This window comes from Cannabis sativa, chromosome 1 (assembly GCF_029168945.1).
Source record: "Cannabis sativa cultivar Pink pepper isolate KNU-18-1 chromosome 1, ASM2916894v1, whole genome shotgun sequence".
Lineage (NCBI taxonomy): Eukaryota > Viridiplantae > Streptophyta > Magnoliopsida > Rosales > Cannabaceae > Cannabis > Cannabis sativa.
The window spans coordinates 19,248,092-19,268,905 of record NC_083601.1 but is presented as its reverse complement, the minus strand read 5'-3'; the positions used below and the strand labels follow the sequence as shown (position 1 = coordinate 19,268,905).

The following is a 20,814-nucleotide window of genomic DNA, read 5'->3' as shown; positions in this document are numbered from 1 at the left end:
GATAGATTTCTAAACATAGTTGAAATTATAGTAAGTGTCAAGGTAAAATTATGGTGTTTTTACGAATTAGGATAATTACTCAATTAAAGCCCAATATGAAAGTCTATTAGAGTTTTATAGATTATTTAGTGGGTTTAATTTATTGTATGAGTGCATTAAATAACATTATAATGAAATTAATGTTAAAAAAATTCGTAGGTTTGGATAAATTCGTAGGATTAAAAACTGTTTTAGTAAAATGATCATATCTAGAGTTTTAGAGCTCCGATTGAGGTGATTCCAGTGGCGTTGAAAAGATAATTCAAAGATCAATAAATTTTATAGAAATAGCTATATCATAATTCGGAAGTTTTTTAGGTCAAAGCTGAGCCTAAAGTTACGAGATAGATGGCTTACTTTTAAAATTTAAAAATTAGATATTTGTTGATTTAATAATATTTTAGCATTTTATTATATATTATTATTTTTAGTTAACCTAAACCTATTAGAATAGGATATCTCATAATCTTCAGTACATGATTTTATCAAACCCTAAACGTTTTATTTTTCCTCTCCAAACCAATTAGTCAAAGCCTCATTCTTCTTCATGGTTGCTCCTCTCAAACCTTCCACACTTCTTCTTATTTTTCTACCTTCATTCTTAAAGTTTTGGATTTATAATCAAGGCTTGCGGGCTTGAGACATCAAATAGAAAGTTGTGAAGAGGTATGAAATATTTTCTTGCTCAATAATGCTAAATGTTATCTAGGGTTCGGACCTATTATATTTTTCGTTTTTCAGAAAAAAAAAAAAAAACAAGTTTCAGTAAAGTGATAATATCTCTCTTGATATTGATCCGTTTTTAGAGATTTTTGTATCGTTGGAAAGTTTATTCGATGATCTAAAATTTTTATTAAGAAACTATTCACCAATTCGGTATTCTTCTATGTCAAAAATTATCATCTTTCTGCTATGGTTGTAATTCGTTTTCTTTATATTTCCAGAAAAAGTACTTTCACTTAAAATACAATAACTCTCTCAATTCTCATCCATTTTTAATGATATATATATATATATATTTATGGTTTTAAAGCTTATTTGATTCCCCATAAGTTTTATGAAGAAACTTTTTGTTAATTCGAAGTCGTGTCAAAAAGTTAGTTTTCTTCAATATCACGTGATTCGTTTCTTGAATCTTGTTCTTGCAAAACTGTTTTGGTAAAATTGTAATATCTCTTTGAATATAATTCCAATTTCAAAGATTTTGGTATCATTAGAAAGGGAATTTAATTTCCTAAAAATTTGATGAAGATGTTATCTTCTAGTTCTGAACCATTCAATGTCAAAAGTTTGTATTTTTGCTAAGTCGTGTAATTCGTTACTCCATATTCCTTCTCAGAAATAGTTTCAGTAAAACAATCATAACTCCTTCAGTTTTAATCCATTTTTAATGATCTTTATATCATTGGAAAGATAATGAAATTTTCTATAATTTTTACGAAGACAACTTTCACTGAATTAGTATAGTTGTTGGTCGAAAATAGTGATCTTTTCTGCTGTACTGTAAGAGTACGAATTTTAATGTTAGGGCCTTGAACCATGTGTTGTTATAGGTAGTAGTGACGAGATAACAAGTCTTAAGCAGCGGGATTTGAGGATCTTGTCCTCAACAAGAAAATTAATTGAGGTGCTTGGAGTAGCAAGAAGGTGTTCTTAACAACTGAGGTAAGAAGAGTGGACATCTGTGCATAGGGTGTATGTTGAAACATACAACTGTATAATGGGTTTGTATTTACATGTTGTATTCTATGGTAGATTGTTGTTTTATGCTAATGTTATTAGTGTGTGATAGTGATAAGGCTTTTGACTGTTTGTGTGAGAATAGCACTTATAGGATAGGTTTTCTGCTGCTCGTGTGAGCATAGCACTGCAGGATATATTTTTGGATGCTTGTATGGGTTTACTTGCAGGTTATCCTATCATGGGTGAGTACAACTTGTGATAAGGGATTGCCCTATTAGATGCCGAGTGTGAGAACAGCACAAGGCAGGCAAGTTACACTTCATGTCTAATCAACATGAGTGGGAGTAGATTATCGTATGTGAGGACAATGTACGATAAGATACTATGTGTTATGTGTGTGAGTATAGTATGCATTAAGATTACACTGTGGTATGATGTTGTATTATATGTGAGAATAATATGTGATATGACATGTTGTTATATGTATGCAAGTATGGTATGAATTGATTTGATGTTGTGATATTATTATACTTATGACTATGTTATCTAGTTTGGGGGGTTATGTCCTACATAGCTCTTCTTACTGGGCGTTAGCTCACGGGTACTCTGTGTGCATGTAAAGACAAAACTAAACAGTGAGGATGGCGAGCTCGAGGCGTGGAATACATGTTAGGGGATTGTCACGATGGTTTAATTTAAAAATATTTCATTAAAGATTATGATTCAAATAGTTCTTGTAAAGCTTTATATTTTAAGGTTATGAATAAATAAATGTTTTGTTTTAAAAATAATGAGATCTCATGCTTAGTTATTTTTCATTAAAGAAGTCTTTTATTGTCTTTATCTTAAATGGTTTTAAACGGACTAGCTAGTGTGACGTCTCAGGAAATCTGGGCGTTACAAGCCAAGCTTCTGAACTCTGCTTCAGTAGAGGACCGGCTAATGGTAACTTGTTTTTGAGATTTCCAAGTGACTAGATTTCCCCCAAGATATATGCAGTATCCAGTAGTCGACCTCCTATCATCAAGGTCAGATGCCCAGTCAGCATCACAGAAAACATCTAGGGAGAAGTCAGACACTGGTTTGAGCATGAGACCATAGTCTAGAGTACCTGCAACATATCTTAGAATTCTCTTTACTGCAGTCCAATGAGAGAGCAGTGGCTGGTGCATGAACTAACATACCTTGTTCACACAGAAAGCAAGATCAGGTCGAGTAACTGTTGCATATTGCAGGGCTCCAACTATGGACCTGTATAAAGTAATATCTTGGACAGGTTTACTCCCATAGTTGGATAGCTTCAATCCACTGTTCATTGGTGTATTTTGAGTATTGACATTTTGTATACCTGCTTTGCATAGAATCTTTTTAATGTACTGTAGAATACCTTCAGAGGTTCTTGTTACTTGAATGCCTAGAAAGTAGTCAACCTCACCTAAATCCTTCAAGGCAAAAGTGCTGCTGAGTTCTGCAATCAGCTGGTTTACTAGATGATCATCACTGCCCATAACCAAGATGTCATCGACATACACCAGAATGTAGATGCAGCTTGTGGGAGAAATTTTGAGAAACAGTGACTGGTCTGCTTTAGAAAAATGAAAACCATGCTGAAGTAGGACATTTGACAGCTTTTCAAATCAAGCCTGAGGGGCTTGCTTTAAGCCATACAAGGCTTTGGTGAGTTTGCAAACATAATCAAGGTGTTCTGGATCTACAAAACCAGGTGGCTGCTCCATATATATCTCCTCATGCAAATCACCATTTGAAAAGGCATTATTTACATTGAGTTGCCTTATAGTCCAGCCCTTTGTAACAGCCACAGTTAGCAACACTCTTATTGTGACAGCCTTCACAACAGGACTAAATGTCTCTTCATAGTCAAAACCAGCTTTTTGACTGAATCCTTTGGCCACAAGTCGGGCCTTGTACCTACTTAATGAGCCATCTTTGTTCAGTTTAACTCTGAACAACCATTTGCAACCGATAGGAACCCTGTCGGCAGGTCTAGGAACAACAACCCAAGTTTTATTCCTTTTAAGGGCAACATACTCAGAGTTCATGGCATTATTCCAGTGAGGTTCAAGCAGAGCAGCTTTGACAGTTTTGGGTTCACAAACAGCTAACAAGGCTTTAGGTTTTCTGATACCAGACTTTAGCCGAGTTTGCATTGGATGAGTGGAAATAATTGGGGCATTTGGAGGGTTGGTTGTAATAGTAGGTACAGATGTAGAGGTTGGAGTGATTGGATTTGGGTCATTTGGCATGCTACTGGGATCACATTGTGCTGGTATGGTAGCAATAGGGTGAGATGGTTGAGACACCGAACTGTTGGTGGTGGAAGTGTCAGAAAACAGTGACTGAGAACTAGATTCAGAAGCATCTGAGTTTGTGAGTGAAGGATTGTGAGATGCTGGAAAGATTATGGGACAGGGTGTGTGAGATTCTGGAAAGATTATGCTAAATAGTATCTAAACGAATAATAATTTACAGTTTCTTTTAAGAAATCTTATTAATACCATTTAGTATTTATATAATTTTGTCTTTGTGAAATTTCGAAATCAATTTGCTATATCATATAAAATCACTGAAATACTATTAACTTTATTTTTATGTGATAATAATGAAGCCTTAATAATAATTTAATAACTTCATAAAATAGTGATATATACACATTTATTAAGGGGGTATATTGAGAAATACCTCTTTTATTTATCAATTAACCAAAACTACCTCTAATTTTATATTTAATTGAAACATACCTCTTTTTATATGTATTGTACCCAAAATACCCTGATATAAGGGAGTCACATGGAGAGTATATTGAGGTGACAGGGGTAAAATCGGTAAAGTGTTTAAAAAAAGAGGTAAAAATGATAGGTTTTAAAAAAAGAGAGTAAAAATGAAAGAGGACAATATAAAAAGGGTATAGAGTCTAATTTCCTCTTTATTAAGAAACATTAATACTATTTAATTTAAGTTAATAATAAATATAAATCTTGATATTCGGTATTAAAAGTTGAAGGTTTCAAAATTAATCGTTAAAATAGAAAGAATTAAAAAGATACGATTTTATTGTAATTAAGTTACAAAAGTAGTATTAGAATAAAGTTTTTCCAAAAAATAAAGCCCAAAATATGTAAAGCCCAGAAAAATAAAGCCCACCGTGTAAACAACATGAGAGCTTGAGAGTGGGGGTCCTTTCTTCAATCATTTTGGAAAAAACAAAATATAATTACTTATTAGATAATCTGGTACATTGGTACATTTGTCAACTATAGGGTACACACATTTAATTCTTTTAAAAGTTTTGATTGGTTAAAATAAGTACCCTATGCTATGAGTTAATTTAACTTGGTCCTACAATAGCAATTCCCTATACATATGTAAATATATATATAGGGTATTTCTAGCGTAGGGCATAGTATATTGTACTTATGCTATAAGGTAGTTTTTTTAACCAATCTGACATTAGAAAAGAAAAGATGTATATAACTTCTGTTGAAAAAGTGTAGAGGATTATTTATTTAAAACTTTATTTATTTCTTTTTTTTTTTTTTTTCTAAAATCAATTTTTATATATTGTTTTATTGATTGAGTCACTTAGCCTCAGTAAGCACACGCCTTAGACATTGGCGCAGGGGCTGTCCAAGTCTGGAGATATTTGGATTTTGGTCTTCTCTTAATAAGTATATAACACACTATTTTTTATTAAAAAATTTATATTTTTATGTTTATTTATTTTGTATATTTTTACAATTTTCTATAGAAACAATAAATCAACAACAAATTAACAAGAGTGCAACATAGAAAAACGTATTTTCTGTAAATAAAATCAAAAAAATTGTAAAAATATTTAAAATTCCGTGAAATCGTATTTTTGTAATTGTTTTATTATTTATGTGTATTTGTGAAATAATCCCTAATATTATTTTATCATTTTATTGTTATACTTTTATCATTTATAAAATGAGAAATTTGTAGCATAAATATTTAAGTTTAATTTTTAATAATAATAATATTTAAGTTATATTTCTAAAATTTCTATAAATACCTGACCATTAAGTGTTAAGTTAATAGCCACGTCACAGTCCTTGATTAATCTAAGTTATTAAATTTATATTTTTAATTTAAAAATTAATTTAAATATACCAATAAGAAAATGACATGTGGATAATAATTTAACATTTAATAGTCAAGTACCAACGAAATTTCAAAAATATAACCTAACTACTATTATTACTGTAAAAAATAATATGTAACCCATAATTAAATTTTTAATATTTATGTCACAAATAATTAAATTAAAGTTTAATTTAAAATATTATACGAAAATAATTCGTTTATCTATTTTACATTAGTATTAATTTATATTTGTAATTGCTAATCATAATCTTGAATTAAACTCTAGAAATATATGATATTGGGTGATTCTACAATGCACTCCCTTAAAAGAGATGTATTGATGTACCCTCTACTTGTTTTGGTATCAAGAAAAATTTAGTCTAATTTTTTTTCATATTCGTGTACATTATATCTATTTAAGATATCCTACAAAATTTTGAAAAATTCAGAATAATTTACAATATAAAAAGTAATATTCAAACATTCTATTTTACACGCGTATAAATAAAATAGTCACTCGTGCAATACACTATTTAAAACCTTGTTTTCGGTGTATTAAACTTTTTAGAATTTTTTAAAATTTTACAGAATGTCTTAAATAACTATAATAATGTGATACACATTCAGTAAATAAATTCCAAAAACTCAAATAACAAAATTTAAATAATTAAATGGAGTTTGAGAAGATTTAAACTTACTTATTTTTATTGTCTTCACGGGGTTTCAATCCACTTTACTTAATTTTTTAAAATATGGTGTAAAGTAATTGTTGCCTTAGAGAGAAAAAGAGAGAGATTAAAGAGACAATAGAAGAGAGAGAAAGGGAGAATAAAAATTGAGCGTAGCCTTCAATTAGGAGAGAAAAATAAAGTTTGATATTTTATATTGATAAATATTATATTGATAGTAAAGTTGGTAACTAAAATTATTTTTTGAAAATAAATACCTATATAAAAAGAATTAAACTAAATTTTTAAAAAATAATAATATTTAAATTAAAAATTAATAATTTTTTTTATAAATTATTAATATTATTTATTTTTTAAAATAAATATATAATTAAATATTATTATAATGTATAAAGTTTTAATTGTATACCAGCAGTCTTATCGTAAAAGTATACATCTGATATCATAATAACCACACGATCTAAAATCAATGGTTAAAAAAAGTACCCTACCGGTAGGGAACTTTTGCTAGGTCCTACCATAGTCTTGCCCTATATATATATGGAAGAGGTTTTAATGGTTACATTTTTATTGTAACCATTATGGTTACATTTTTTTAAGCTTTGGATTACTATTAAATGGTTGTGATTAATTTGGAAATTAAATAAAAATAAATAATAAATAACTTATAACTTGAAAATAACCTAATAATTTATTTCCTTATAAAACTTTAATTAAGATTAATTATATTTTAAAATTACATTAATTATAATTATTAATTAATTTTTTACAATTTATTACTATATAAGGATCTTTTAGCAATTTATTTTTTTACACTTAAATTATTTAAAATTTTATAGGAAAACTTTTTATAATTTAAAATTATACACATATAATTTCATAATTTAAATTTTATTATACTTGTAATCTTAATTTTAAATTATTACACTTAATTATTTAATTTTTTTAGTTAAATATTTAAAAAGTAAAAAGTGAAATAAGTTGAAAAAATTTTTAGAAAAAAAATAACTACACTTGTTATCGATTGACTAGCTTAAGGTTTCATACTTAGTTTATCTAATTGTAACAAAATAATTAAATATCTTTTAAAAATAATTAATAATTTAAAAATTTATTATAAGAAGAGAATTTTAATTTGTGCAAAAAAAGGGTAAATACTATTTTGGACCCTGTGTTTTGCAAAAGTTACAGATTGGACCCTGTGTTTTATTAAATGACAAAATGGACCTTGTATTTTCTAAAATAGTAAAAATAAGACCCTGAGCTTAATTTTTGACAACTTTTTTTTTTAATACAACCAACTTCAAGACAATGCTTAATACGAACAGATACAAAAAAATATAAACAGTTTTGTCATAGCACTTTTAGATCAGATTATAATTAAACTTTATTTTGACAAAAAATCAATTCAGGGTCCTATTTGTACTATTTTAGAAAATACAAGATCCATTTTGTCATTTAACAAAACATAAAGTCCAATTAGTAACTTTTGTAAAACAAAAGATCCAAAATGGTATTTACCCGCAAAAAAAAATAAGTTTTATTGTAAATATTATAATTAAATGGCTTCATTGTTAAAATAATTAAAGTAAAGATTTAAATATAAATAAAAAATCATTTGAAAATATTAATTGAAAAGAGATCTTATTAAATATTTAATTAATTCTAAAAAAAGAATGTTTACCTATTAGTAACTGCTATTACAGGTTAAAGAAAATTGTAACCATAAAATGTAACATTGAATAGTCTAACAACTGAAAAAAAAAATAGCACTCTATCTATCTCAGTAGAAAACGAAAAATATAAAATAAAAGTTGCCTTCTCACATCACATGGATCACTCTTTACCAAACTACTCTTGGAAACTATAAAATACGTAAGATGTAAGATTATGAACAATCAATGACAAAATTGCTCGTGAATATAAAATAAAAAATATATTTATTTATTTTATTTAAAAATAAAAATAAAAATAAACTCTGGGCTTGATCTTAATCTTTCAGCTGTAGTGACTAGTGAGGGAAGTTTCTAATCCAACAGGAAGCTTTTAGTTTTTCCTCGTGTGTTGCTTTGAAGTGGTTTTGATAATAACTGGGTGCACTGTCTTTGCTGCTCTCAATTTTAACATTCAAATAAGAACTTCAGTACTAAAAGAAAATTGTTAATATTCAAAACAAACAAAACTTACCTGGGGCGCAACAGACGAAGAGATTTTAGTGAGTGCTTGATCAAAATGTGTTGTTTTGATACTATCTTCATCAAAATCTTCAAGAGCAGCCAATGCAGCTTCGTTAACCTACAATCAATACAAATTTTATAAATGTCACAACCCGCCATGAAATAATTTTAAGTTGTTTTGTTTTGTTTTTTTGTGAGTGTGTTTAGCATAGACAAGTAGACAACCAATGCATGTAGGTCAGCCCCGCTGAAATTATCGCAGCCCTTCATCCGTCCAATAGCATTCAAATCAACAGTTTCATCTAACGGCTTATCCCTTGTCAGGGCTTTCAAGATCAAACCACGTTCATCAGGAGTTGGCAAAGACACGTACAGATGCTTGCCAAACCTACCAGGTCGCAAAGAAGCTTTGTCCATCACGTCCGGTCTGCAAAATCCGGTAAATCCGGTAACAACTACTAAGAAACGGATAAATGAGTGCATTTGATAAAGAAAAATTTACATAACAGACAAAATTTCATTTGTACACTTTCAACTTTTTTATTTACAAAAATACAATAATAAACTGTTTTTTTATTGTTTTATAATTTATTTATAGTTGTATTATACTTATCATGAGGTTGTTTTTCTGATTATTTTATAGTTTTCGTGAGATTGATTTTTCGTTATTTTTAGTTGTATTTTTACTTTTTATTGAGCAAAATATATTTTTATATTAAAAAATTTTACACCGTAAAATTATAAATAAAACATAAAATAAATGTATTTTTGAAAATTCCTCTTTTGATAAAATGTACTTTATAGCATATTTTATTATTTTATATAATAGTAAGATTAGTATTGACTTGTATTTACATACAAGTATATAACATTAAAAAATTCTATAATGACTCCCTATTTGTTTAATTTTTTAGGCATTTTTTTTTTCATGATCTTCTACATTGTAGTTATTTAAGACATTATGCAAAATTTTAAAAAAAATTAACATGCCAAAAATATGTTTCAGAAGTCTAATTCGAATACGTAAAAAAAATAAGAGTTGAGTACAACAAACTGTTTGAACACTATTTTCGGCGTGTTAACTTTTTCCGAATCTCTCAAAATTTTGCAGAATGTCTTAAATAACTACAACGTAGACGACCATGAAAAAAAATTGAACTAAAAAATTCTCTCAACAGATAGGGGTGCATCACTGAACCCCTTTTAAGAAGGTGCATTGTAGAAGTATCCTAAAATATTTTAATACAAATGAATACCAAACATAGTATAATATATGTCAATACAAGACTATAATATAATACAGAAACGTGACCTTTATACTAACTAAAATGGATTGAGTAGTTTTAATTTACCTATTCGTGGCACCAATTACAAAGACATTCTGACGCTTGTCTACACCATCTAACTCGGTAAGCAACTGAGGTGGTAAGAAATGAGTTCATTTCAATTGAGGATCCAAATAAACGATAAAACGAATGAAATCAAGAATGCCTTTATGCACATTGTTTAACCTGGTTAAGTAGCCGCTCAGTCACCCATGACCCCTCTTTTCCACGCTCTTTTGTCAAGGCATCTACCTATCATAGTGAAATGACAAATGATAAAGGAACAAAGTTATAACATGGTAAAATTTCACACTAGAGAGAAATCATTGTTGAATAACTCATTCTGCAATAAAAATAGTTGTAAGCTAAGCCTTAATTATCTTACAAGAGTATTTTACAAAATCTTTTGACCGCGGTGTGGCTTGGAGCAGCCAGAGGAAGAACAGCAATTTTAACAGGGACCTTTGGTGATGTCATTGTTGTATGCAGTTCCAAAGGGAGCCCCAGAAAATCTAAATAGGGCGTGGTGTTGGCAATGCAAGTGCCCCAAAAAGAAATTTTAAGGGAGAGCTACGTGATAGAAAGATATAGATAGATACAGTACAAGGGCTTCAAATAGAATATTTGTGCTTAAAATACCATATTTGTTAATTTATTAAATATGAGAGGTGGCATTTTAACTGATTTGTCTTATTTTTATTAACTGGGGACACGTGAGGACACATAAAAATGGGAATGGAATTTGGGTTCAACAAGAAGACATGGAATAGTTTCAAGGAAACAAGAATTATTAAGATGTTTGATAACATGAAAAATAGTTGGAAAACAAGAAACAAAATCACTATATTGGAGAAGGGAGGAGGAAAAAGAGACAGTGACTACATTTAATAATTGAATTGACAATTCTTTATAAATAGAGCTATGCAGGTGGAGGAGGAATAAAATTAGAAAACTAATTTTGAAATTCTTTTTTGTGAAGGAAGAAACTAAAAGAACTGTTTTTAATTGTATAGAAATAAAGCACCTAAACCAAATGGCTATAATAAGGATTTTATAAAATTCACAGCAAAACAATGGAGGATTTGGTACTAATAATTATTTTATTTTGTGAGATGTAATATAACTAATATAATTTGCACAGTCAAGAAGAGACAACCACCGACCTCATCAAAGAAAAGTATGCATGGTGAACACATCCTTGCACGACTAAATAACATCCGAACTGCTGATTCACTTTCTCCAACATATTTATTCAGAAGTTCAGGGCCCTAAAAAGCCAGTAGAAAATACATAATTATATCACAAAATTTCTCCAAGTTCTATACTAGATATGATTAATAGAATATTTCATTTTTGGTTCATAAACAAACATCTGCTAAAAAATTATTAAAATTGAAAAAGCAAAGAAGGACTAACCTTGATGTGAATAAAATTAGCTCCGGCTTCCTTAGCAACAGCTTGTGCTATCAACGTCTTACCACATCCTGGAGGCCCGTAAAGCAAAATTCCTGTATCTAAATTCACTCCAAATCTCTTAAGAGAAAAGAGTCATATCAGACACAATAATTATTTATAGTGCAAGATCTAAATTCACTTTCAGACAACAATTCTATAAATCAAATTATGATAACACACTGGAATAATAAAGAGAACTTAAAGTTCGGAAATTTAAGGTTGCAATCCAATTGAAACACAAATGAGTACAGAAGTCAAAAAAAATGCTGAACCAAGATGCAAGTATAAACAACACTAACATGAGGCTTATAGATAAGATCTTGACAAAAGAAGTGTATAATAAGAGCTAAAGCATAGCTAAGCTAACTCGTGCAACATTAGTTCAACTCGAACTCTCAATAAAATAGCTGTGATAGTTTAATTTCATAACAAATTTACCTTATATTTCTCGTGATATTTAATACGACTAACTATGTATCGATCAAGTTCCTTCCTTATATGATCTAGCCCGCCTACATCTTCCCATTTTACATTAGGAATGGTAGAAAAACCTTCTCTTCTAGTAGAGGGTTGGACAATTTTAATTGCTTCCTGCAAAAATATCACCCAAGAATTACTTAGTCATGCTAAGGTTGCACACACTATATGCTCACTTCATGACTATTTTGAATGATCCTTTCAAAGGATAGATAGCAACTGCAACATATAAGCTTGCAGGCAATATGATAGCCACACTGGTTATCAACATATTCACCTCAAAGATAAATACCGTAAATCACCTCAAAATCAGCCATGGTGATGCTTATCTTTTCCATTACTTCAGGCATGACTGGTTCTTTCAACCATTGTGTATTTTGATCCTCCTCCATAGAATTCCCACATAAACTGGACTTTCTATCATATAAAAGTTTCTCTGCTACAAGGTGACCTGCTTCGGAAGCCAGGGCCTTCAAATCTGCTGCAACAAATCCTGGGGTAGCCCTGGCTATTTTAAGAAGATCAAAAGAGTCTTCAAGTCTCATGGTTCTTGTGAGGACAGAAAGAATCTCTGCCCTCGCATTTTCATCTGGTACCCCTAACTCAATCTCATATTCAAAACGCCCTGGCCTCCTTAGTGCAGGGTCAATAGCATTAGGTCTATTAGTGGCTCCAATTACGAGAACATAACTCTGTTTATCGTCAGAAGAAACTTTCGATTCTGAATGTGCATCCATACAAGTCATTAACTGAGTCACAATGCGTCGCTCCATCTCCTTCTGTAAGTTTTCTCTTTTTGATGCAACAGCATCAATCTCATCAATAAAAATTATTGAAGGGGCAGTCTTATGTGCTTTTTGAAAAAGCTCTCGTATATTTTCTTCAGATTCACCTAAAGTAGTTTGTTATCAAAGCATTATTCACAACATACATCAACATTTTTTATATAAAGGGAAAAGAAAAATTGATACCTGAAACTCCAGAGACAAACTCAGTGGCAGAAATATTGTAGAAGGGCAATCCAGTTTGGTTGGCAATGGCATGAGCTAATTTGGTCTTACCACAACCTGGTGGTCCATGCAACAAAAGGCCAGAAATTGGCCGAACTCCAAGGAATTGCAATAGCTGATGTTGATAGAGAGGCACAAGTACCTTCTTCTCAAGCTGCTTCAAAACCCCTTTAATCCCTCCCAAATCCTCAAACCCTAAATTCACTTTCACCTCACTCACAGGAACAGGGAGGTCTAATTCCAAAACTTCCTTCTTTTGTAAGTTGGATGTCGATGTCGGCATCGACACAACCCCACTGTCAACATCAGACACACTCGGACAATTCTGATTGTTCTCCCAAATATTTCCATCGTCAACATCCCTCTTATACTTCTTCCGAGAGGAAAGGCTCCTCTCCTCGTGTCTCATGTTGGGTTCTAGGACATCGTGGAGTAGTTTCATAAAAATGGGTCTCTTTTGTCGTTTGTATTCAGGGTAACTGAACTGAAGATCATCGGCGATTTCATCGACTGTGGATGAATTAAGGTTCTTAAAAGACTGAAGACGTCGGCCAAGAACTTTCTCCTCTCTCGCTCTTATTCTTGACTTTTGTCTCATCTTTTCTTCACTGGGTTTTTGAGGGCTTTCGCGGCTATATGACCTCCTTCGATAGCAAAATAGAAATACTTATATTTGGTTGTGCGGTTAAACACTTTTTCGGATTGGTACTATTATCCTAATAAAAAATAGGGAAATTTTTATATATATATATACATTATATACATTAATATTACAGAAAAAATAAACATTATATACATTAATATTACATGAAAACAATCCATGTGTATGCCGTGACACGTCATCAAGCTTACCGTAATTAGCTTCAATAATTTTGGAACCATCGGCGATGAAGGAGACGCGCCCACAACTCCACTTTTCTCGGTCATCCCTGCGCGTGGTTAACCTGATTCAAACGGAAAGAAACCAAACCAAACTTGAACGAAGAAACACCATTGACGGAGACCTCGACAGATCTGAAAATTGGAGAATCGATCATCATATCTCTCAAATACGTTGTTGTATACAACAAGCAAATCATCATCTCTCTAAATCGATCTACAATTCAATCGACCAATAAACCTATCAGCTGATCACAACAACAAAAAAAAACAAAAACCAGAGATCGTTGCTTCGAGGAAGAAGAAGTACGTCAACTTCGACATCAAAATAAACTAATAAGTTTATTGACGTATGTTTGATTATAGTTTACTATGTATTATAAAAAATAAATTGTTGTTCCAACAAATAGAATCTACTAAGTTTATTGACATATATAATGGTAGACTATAAAAAATGAACTGAATTAGGATTCCAATATACGAAAAGAAAAATAAAAATTTGTTTCAATATGCTAAAATAAACTAATAGATTTATTAGCATATCCGATGATAGGCTATATGAAAATGCTACTATGTAAACAAAGAATGAAAATATACTTCAATATCTCAAAATAAACTAATAAGTTTATTAGGCATATATGAGTATACGCATATATGCCAAATAAACTTATGAGCAAGGAATTTCATCATATTCAAATCTTTGACAAGTGCATATATTGTTATTCAGGTTTACTATATAAGACATGTTACAGTAATGTACTTTGTATACAAAAACTATGTAGGTTTACGATGTAAATAAAAAATATTATGTTGTAGAATTTTATTCGTAGGTTTACAAACCACTTTTTGGGTAAAAATTTAAAAAATCAATTCAAAAACTTAAAAAACGTGCCCACGCGCCCAGTTGGACATGACCTCCATCTATTCCAACTGACACTTACGTCACCCCATCAACTCAGCGTGCCCAACAAGTCAAAAAAAATGGTTTAAAATGAAAAAACGGTATAAATAACGGTATATTCAAAAATTTAAAAAGTAACGTTATTATTAGAATTAAATGGAAAAAAACGTGTCAACATGTAATTTTCCCTAAAAAATATGGCAGCTGATTTTGGCCCCGTTTGGGGTAGCTTTTAGAAAAGTTGAAAGTGCTTTTTGAGAAAGCTGTTGCTTAAAAAGTGTTTGGCAAAATAAAAAAAATAGATTTTTTAAAAATTTAAGTTAAAATTATAGCTTTTAGCTAAAGTTGGCCACACCAACTTTTAGATTTTAGCTTTTAAGTTTAGCTGAAATTTAAGTTTAATGAATTTTTTAATTGACCTAATTACCCTCATTCAAATTAAAAAATTGTCATTTTACTTAGGGTTTTTTTCTCATTCGTAAAAATCAACCCAGAGGCAAAAATATCATAGTACGGCTCCTCATCTTTGATTGCAAGAGTCTTCTCCGTCACCGATCACCCACGCCGATGTTTGCCAACACCGTCAACGTCAATAGTTCCTGCACAATCAAGGTTTATCTCTTAACTTTTCTTTTGAATTAATGCCATGAAAATATTTTTTTGATTTTCTTTTTTTTTTTCCACTTATGTTGATCGCATGAGTTTTCTTTTATTTTTATTTTTTTATTTGCAAAAGAGAGATTATTTGTAGTCGAAATAATCACATTATCTTGATTGAAATTGTTTGTAGCAGCCATTAAATCAGACAACTTAACCTTAACAAGTGGTTTTTGAAACAATAAAATTGTATTGTTATTATCGTTTTCGATCAAGGTATGTAACTTGGCCGTAAATCATTTTTCCTAGGAAAAACAACATTGCTATCTTTACTATGGGAAAATAATTTCCCTTATACGGCATCCTTTGTTTTTTTTTTTTTTTTTTTTGTCATAGACACTAGTGTAAATTATAAGCTCCCCTATTCTCCCACCCTAAAAATAAAAATAATAACAGTAAACAAAAGATGGGTCTACTGTTTATGGAATAATATTAATTATACTGTGAGTAAAACCTCTCAGCCCAATCATCATCTCTTCCAATATCATGACCATGTTTCCTCCTCTTACTCAATCTCAAATGATACCACCACCAAATCCCAAAAGTCAACAACAAAGAAGCTACAACACAGGGAAACTTTAAATTCGATATAACAAGCACAGGAAAACTTTAAATTTGATCACCTAGGAAACACAACCCTGAGAAGTTAAAGTCATTAAATTACACAAATTTTAGAAGATGGCTAAGTATTTTTAGGAAAAGAGTGGAGATTTCTAGTAAAATCAGTCATGTAAGTGTTGTCTTCATCCATTAAATAGAGGGATAGAACTTATGTAACAACAACTACACTGCTCTAAATTGAATGTCACAAAAAAATAAAATAGAAAAAGAATACTGGGTATAACTACATTGAAAACTACTTCATTTTACAATGTTATATACTTGTTTGTTGTTCTTCTGTAAGCACATTCAGCAGTATCCAAAACTAGTTTTTAGACTTCATCATGTAATATATATATATATACATATTTTTTAATGAACATTTAGAACTCTCCCTATATTGTAGTGTTAATCTCCTTCCTCCACCAATAGTTAATGGAGTGTATTTCCTAAAGAACCATGTAAGAAATAATTTCAAGTGTTCTCTGGCTCGGAAGTTGTACTGCTTACCGTTGCTGGAAAAGCTGATATGTGTTTTTCGTGTTGGATGATGATGATGCTTTCATCATAGTTATTATGTGTTTTTCGTGTTGGATTAGTCTTTAGCTTTATAACTCATTATTATACTTTTTATTATTTTGATAAAACTTATTATTTTAATTTAATTAGATGGAGAAAGAAAAAAATATTTGTACTAAAAGTGATGTAGCAGTACCACGAGGTAAAGCAATATGGAATTCCGAGAGTGTGAATTTTTTCTTAGAATTCTGTATCAAAGAGGTTGATGATGGGCATCGTCATACTACTTATTTAGATAAAATTGGATATCAAAACTTGATTACAAATATGAAAAAAGCAACTGAAAGAGATTACACTAGAGCCCAGCTCAAAAATAAGTGGGATGGATTGAAAAATGAATGGAAGCTTTGGAAGCAACTCAAGGGAAAAGAAACTGGTTTAGGATGCAGTATGCAAAAGAATACAATTGATGCAACTGAAGATTGGTGGAATAGTAAATTACAGGTACATTATAATCTTATTAAATATTTATATAAAACTAAAAGACTTTTTTATGAATGGTACTTTTAATTAACAAAATTCCTTTTGTAGACTCATCCTGATGCTGCAAAGTTTCGCATTCGGGGAATTGAACCAGAAGTAGAGGAAAAATTAGATAAGATTTTTATGAACACTGTTGCTACAGGAGAGCATGCTTGGACACCTTCATCTGGAATAATTCCATCTGAGTCTGAAAAGCCTTTTAATGATACTGAAACCTTACATGAACAACTTGAGAGCAGTGATGATGATCTAGAGACGCCTAATATTGATAGATTTTCTAAAGAGAAAATTAGCAAGAGATCAACCGAGCCACTTGAGAAGCAAAATAAAAAGGTGAAAAATGAAAAAGGGAAAATGAAGACAGGGCCTGTAATGATATTTGAACAAATTGGTCGCCTTGCTGATGCCGTGGAGACAAGAAGTAGAAATATTGAAATAGCTAGAAAGGAGAATAGTATTGCCGAAGTTATGAAAATATTAAATTCTTTGCCTGAAATCGAAAAAGGGAGCAGCTTGTATTTACTTGCAACTCGCTTGTTTATCATGAAAGAGAAGAGAGAGATGTTTGTTTCATTGGAAGAACCTGAGTTGATGCTTACTTGGCTCAGGAATGAGTATACTCTGGAATACTTATAATGCTTAAATCACGCTGAATAGTAGTATTTATTTTCTAAACTTTGTGTTATGACTTTAATATATGTTTGTTATGTTATTTCTTCAATTGTATTTGCTCTCAAGACTTGGTGTTATCACTATTTAAAATAAATATGCTTTATTATTTTGTTTACTTGTATTTGCTATGAAAACTCTATGGCTATTTGATATCTTTTTCATATATTTTTTTTAATATTTACAGGTTTATTTTAAATTAAAAATAATGGCAGACACTGATGACGAGATTGAGTTACAATCAGTGTATGTAGCTACATACCTTGTTCAGCATTATTATACAACATACATTGAAAAGACTCCTTGTATGAATTCTTCTCAAACTGGTCATATGTGGTTGATGGAAATATTACAAGGAAATGAAAGTAGATGTTATAGAATGTTTAGGATGGAGAAATATGTTTTTATTAAATTATGCAATGAACTGGAAGCTAATTATGGATTTGAGGGTTCAAAAAGGATGTGTACTCTTGAAATATTAGGAATGTTTTTATTTACATTAGGTCACGGTGCTGGAAACCGATTAACACAAGAGCGATTTCAGCACTCAGGCGAGATAGTTAGTCGATATTTCAACAAGGTTTTAGATGTTTTATGTCATATGAGTATAGATGTCTTAAAACCACCAAACCCAGAATTTAAAGATGTTTCTGTAGAGATATTGAAAGATTCTAGATATATGCCTCATTTTAAGGTAAGTCATACTTTAAAATTATATATTTTTTTATTAATTTTTTTCTCAAGCTAGAGTATAAGTTTATAATCTGGTATTCTTTTTCTAGAACTGTATTGGTGCAATAGACGGTGTACATGTAAATGCCGTAATTCCACCTGAAGATCAAGTACCATTTGTTGGTAGAAAAGGAGTACCAACTCAAAATGTTATGGCAATATGTAATTTTGATATGCAATTTATATATGCGTATGCTGGGTGGGAAGGTTCTGCTCATGATACAAGAATTTTCTATTCAGCTTTACGTGATTCAACTTCAAATTTTCCAAAACCACCCCAAGGTTGCCATCTAAACACATTTGTAAATTATTAAAGTCTTTATAATTTTTTAATTATGTTTTTATATTTTATTTGACAGGAAAATATTATTTAGTGGATGCGGGATACCCACAAATTACAGGTTTTTTAGGACCATATAAAGGCCAAAGATACCATCTTCCACAATTTCAACGAGGTAGCAAACCTACTGGTTATAAAGAGGTATTCAACCAGGCACATTCTTTTCTTCGAAGTGTTATTGAAAGAACTTTTGGAGTATGGAAGAAAAGATGGAAAATATTAAGAGATATGCCTAGTTATCCATACCAGAAGCAAGTAAAAATAGTGATTGCATCAATGACCTTGCATAATTATATTCGAAGGCATGCAAAACGTGATCGACATTTTGAGAAAATTAGAGACAATCCAGATTATTGTGCAAGTGATCAAACTAATATTGAAGATGAAGATGAGACAACTAGAGCTTCAAATTTAAATGAAATGGACAATATCAGAGATTTGATTGCTGCAAGTTTAATAGGACATAATTAAAATATATTCATGTTACATTATTTTTGTTTTATTTAACTTATATTGTCTTTTATCATATTAAATTAATTAAATTTGAATTATTTGTTATGATGAAATTTTTTAATAATTTAAAAATATTTAATAGACAATTTTTATGTAGATTTTTTATTGTTATTATTATTATTAGTAGTAAAAATTTAACTAATTATTTTATTATATATATTTTAAAAAAATAAATATTATAAGAAAATAATTATTGTAATTTGTAATAAAATAAAAAATTACTATAAATATATTAATATGATGAATTTATTTAAATAAATTAGATAACAAATGTCATGCCTATTTTAGTAATTGTATATTTAACAGCTATTCAATCATTTAGCTTACCAAACACTTATATACAACTTTTCTAACTCACAGCTGTTTTAAAAATATATTTACCAAACACTTAGTAGTTTTTTCTCACAAAGACATAAATGCTTTTCTCACAAAGACAAATACAATCGTTTTTTCCCACAAGATACTGTGCAACCGGTTCTTTGTGCTCGTATTTGCAAAATACGGATTGCACTTCGTTGTACAGTAGGTGGGTCCCACGGTACCTTTAAATATTTTTAATTTTTTAAATTTAGGTGGTAGCCGGTTGTTGTAGGTGTGGTTACCGATTGTAAGTTTGTTTTTTTTTTAATTAAAAAATAGTTAGGTACGAAAAAGGTACAATCATAGTATTGTAGGTGTTAGTTAGAGTACGAAAAGGTACAACAGTCTTCACTGGTCCTGGCAGTTAATGGTACGAAAATACTGTAGGCAGTGGGTCCATGTTGTCGGATTGAGGCTATTTTGGTATTTTCCTTCCTTCATAGGATCATATGTATTTGTAGGATGGTAGTTAAGTACGTTATATCAAGTACCGTGTACATTACTTGTGTATGCGTGATGTTTAGTAAAATTAGTGTACATAATTTTACGTACCGAGTACAAAATTTCACGTACCAAGTACGTTCATTTACGTTTCGTAGTATATTGTTTAGAAAATTTTGTTTTGAGTCATGAAATTATTTTTTTGTTGTACATTGAGTTTTAAGTTGGTGTAATTTTTTTATTGTAAATATTTCGTACATTAAAAATTACCACAAAAATATATTTTTTCACCTTATAAGATTGAGTTTTTTTTCCTAGGCATAATTTAGTTGTTCGTCAATAATAATTTTGAGATTTGGTGAAGATGAGAAAATTACCTTAAACACGCCAAACATAACAAGAAGTATATAAATCTAGAATTTTTGAAGCAATAAATAGAGTCATAAACGTTAAAACAACAATGGCTAAAAGTAGCTAGTTATAAGAATGACCATAGTAAGACTCTTGTGTGGAGGAAGGCAGTTCCGGGAAATACGCGTTGGAGTGGTCATTGAATGAGTCAGATGTTTTTTGATTGTTTGGAGGTTGTTGCCCCTGAGATCCAGTGTTATGTTGACGATTTGGGCACCGTCGATAATCATGGTCTGATGAGCGACAAATGCGACAATGTCTTGAGTTTCTTG

General features: G+C 30.4%; 4 protein-coding genes across 4 annotated transcripts; 2 read left to right on the top strand and 2 right to left on the bottom strand.

Moving 5' to 3' along the window:
• Positions 1-2,603: 2,603 nt before the first annotated feature.
• On the bottom strand, positions 2,604-3,230 carry LOC133030220 (uncharacterized mitochondrial protein AtMg00810-like). Its single transcript, XM_061102683.1, has 2 exons — positions 2,918-3,230; positions 2,604-2,833 (listed from the first exon to the last, which is right to left on the bottom strand). The coding sequence occupies exons 1-2, from the start codon at positions 3,228-3,230 to the stop codon at positions 2,604-2,606; spliced, it is 543 nt and encodes a 180-aa protein (XP_060958666.1).
• A 5,205-nt stretch (positions 3,231-8,435) lies between these two features.
• LOC115706223 (cell division control protein 48 homolog C-like) lies at positions 8,436-13,655 on the bottom strand. Its single transcript, XM_030633801.2, has 10 exons — positions 12,939-13,655; positions 12,270-12,859; positions 11,929-12,081; positions 11,452-11,568; positions 11,199-11,303; positions 10,222-10,287; positions 10,063-10,127; positions 8,936-9,137; positions 8,721-8,828; positions 8,436-8,641 (listed from the first exon to the last, which is right to left on the bottom strand). The coding sequence occupies exons 1-10, from the start codon at positions 13,573-13,575 to the stop codon at positions 8,561-8,563; spliced, it is 2,124 nt and encodes a 707-aa protein (XP_030489661.2). The 5' UTR covers positions 13,576-13,655; the 3' UTR covers positions 8,436-8,560.
• Positions 13,656-14,962: 1,307 nt separating this feature from the next.
• LOC115703892 (L10-interacting MYB domain-containing protein-like) lies at positions 14,963-17,863 on the top strand. The gene is made up of 3 exons (XM_030631129.2): positions 14,963-15,369; positions 16,684-17,037; positions 17,125-17,863. The coding sequence occupies exons 1-3, from the start codon at positions 15,325-15,327 to the stop codon at positions 17,710-17,712; spliced, it is 987 nt and encodes a 328-aa protein (XP_030486989.2). The 5' UTR covers positions 14,963-15,324; the 3' UTR covers positions 17,713-17,863.
• Positions 17,864-17,953: 90 nt separating this feature from the next.
• LOC115703891 (uncharacterized) lies at positions 17,954-19,288 on the top strand. The gene is made up of 3 exons (XM_030631128.2): positions 17,954-18,439; positions 18,528-18,759; positions 18,837-19,288. Exons 1-3 carry the CDS (start codon positions 17,954-17,956, stop codon positions 19,286-19,288), a joined length of 1,170 nt encoding a protein of 389 aa, XP_030486988.2.
• Positions 19,289-20,814: the final 1,526 nt, after the last annotated feature.

What these genes read in the sequence shown, in the direction of transcription:
- LOC115703891 (XM_030631128.2), top strand. Translation starts at nt 17,954, where the DNA reads ATGGCAGACACTGATGACGAGATTGAGTTACAATCAGTGTATGTAGCT. An exon ending in GATATATGCCTCATTTTAAG is followed by an intron (nt 18,440 to 18,527) that starts GTAAGTCATACT and finishes TTCTTTTTCTAG; the next exon opens with AACTGTATTGGTGCAATAGA. An exon ending in TTTTCCAAAACCACCCCAAG is followed by an intron (nt 18,760 to 18,836) that starts GTTGCCATCTAA and finishes TTTATTTGACAG; the next exon opens with GAAAATATTATTTAGTGGAT.
- LOC115706223 (XM_030633801.2), bottom strand. Translation starts at nt 13,575, where the DNA reads ATGAGACAAAAGTCAAGAATAAGAGCGAGAGAGGAGAAAGTTCTTGGC. An exon ending in CTAATTTTATTCACATCAAG is followed by an intron (nt 11,304 to 11,451) that starts GTTAGTCCTTCT and finishes CTGGCTTTTTAG; the next exon opens with GGCCCTGAACTTCTGAATAA. An exon ending in GCATACTTTTCTTTGATGAG is followed by an intron (nt 10,288 to 11,198) that starts GTCGGTGGTTGT and finishes TCACTATGATAG; the next exon opens with GTAGATGCCTTGACAAAAGA.
- LOC133030220 (XM_061102683.1), bottom strand. Translation starts at nt 3,230, where the DNA reads ATGGGCAGTGATGATCATCTAGTAAACCAGCTGATTGCAGAACTCAGC. An exon ending in TCGACCTGATCTTGCTTTCT is followed by an intron (nt 2,834 to 2,917) that starts GTGTGAACAAGG and finishes GATATGTTGCAG; the next exon opens with GTACTCTAGACTATGGTCTC.
- LOC115703892 (XM_030631129.2), top strand. Translation starts at nt 15,325, where the DNA reads ATGTTTGCCAACACCGTCAACGTCAATAGTTCCTGCACAATCAAG. An exon ending in ATAGTTCCTGCACAATCAAG is followed by an intron (nt 15,370 to 16,683) that starts GTTTATCTCTTA and finishes TAATTTAATTAG; the next exon opens with ATGGAGAAAGAAAAAAATAT. An exon ending in GGTGGAATAGTAAATTACAG is followed by an intron (nt 17,038 to 17,124) that starts GTACATTATAAT and finishes TTCCTTTTGTAG; the next exon opens with ACTCATCCTGATGCTGCAAA.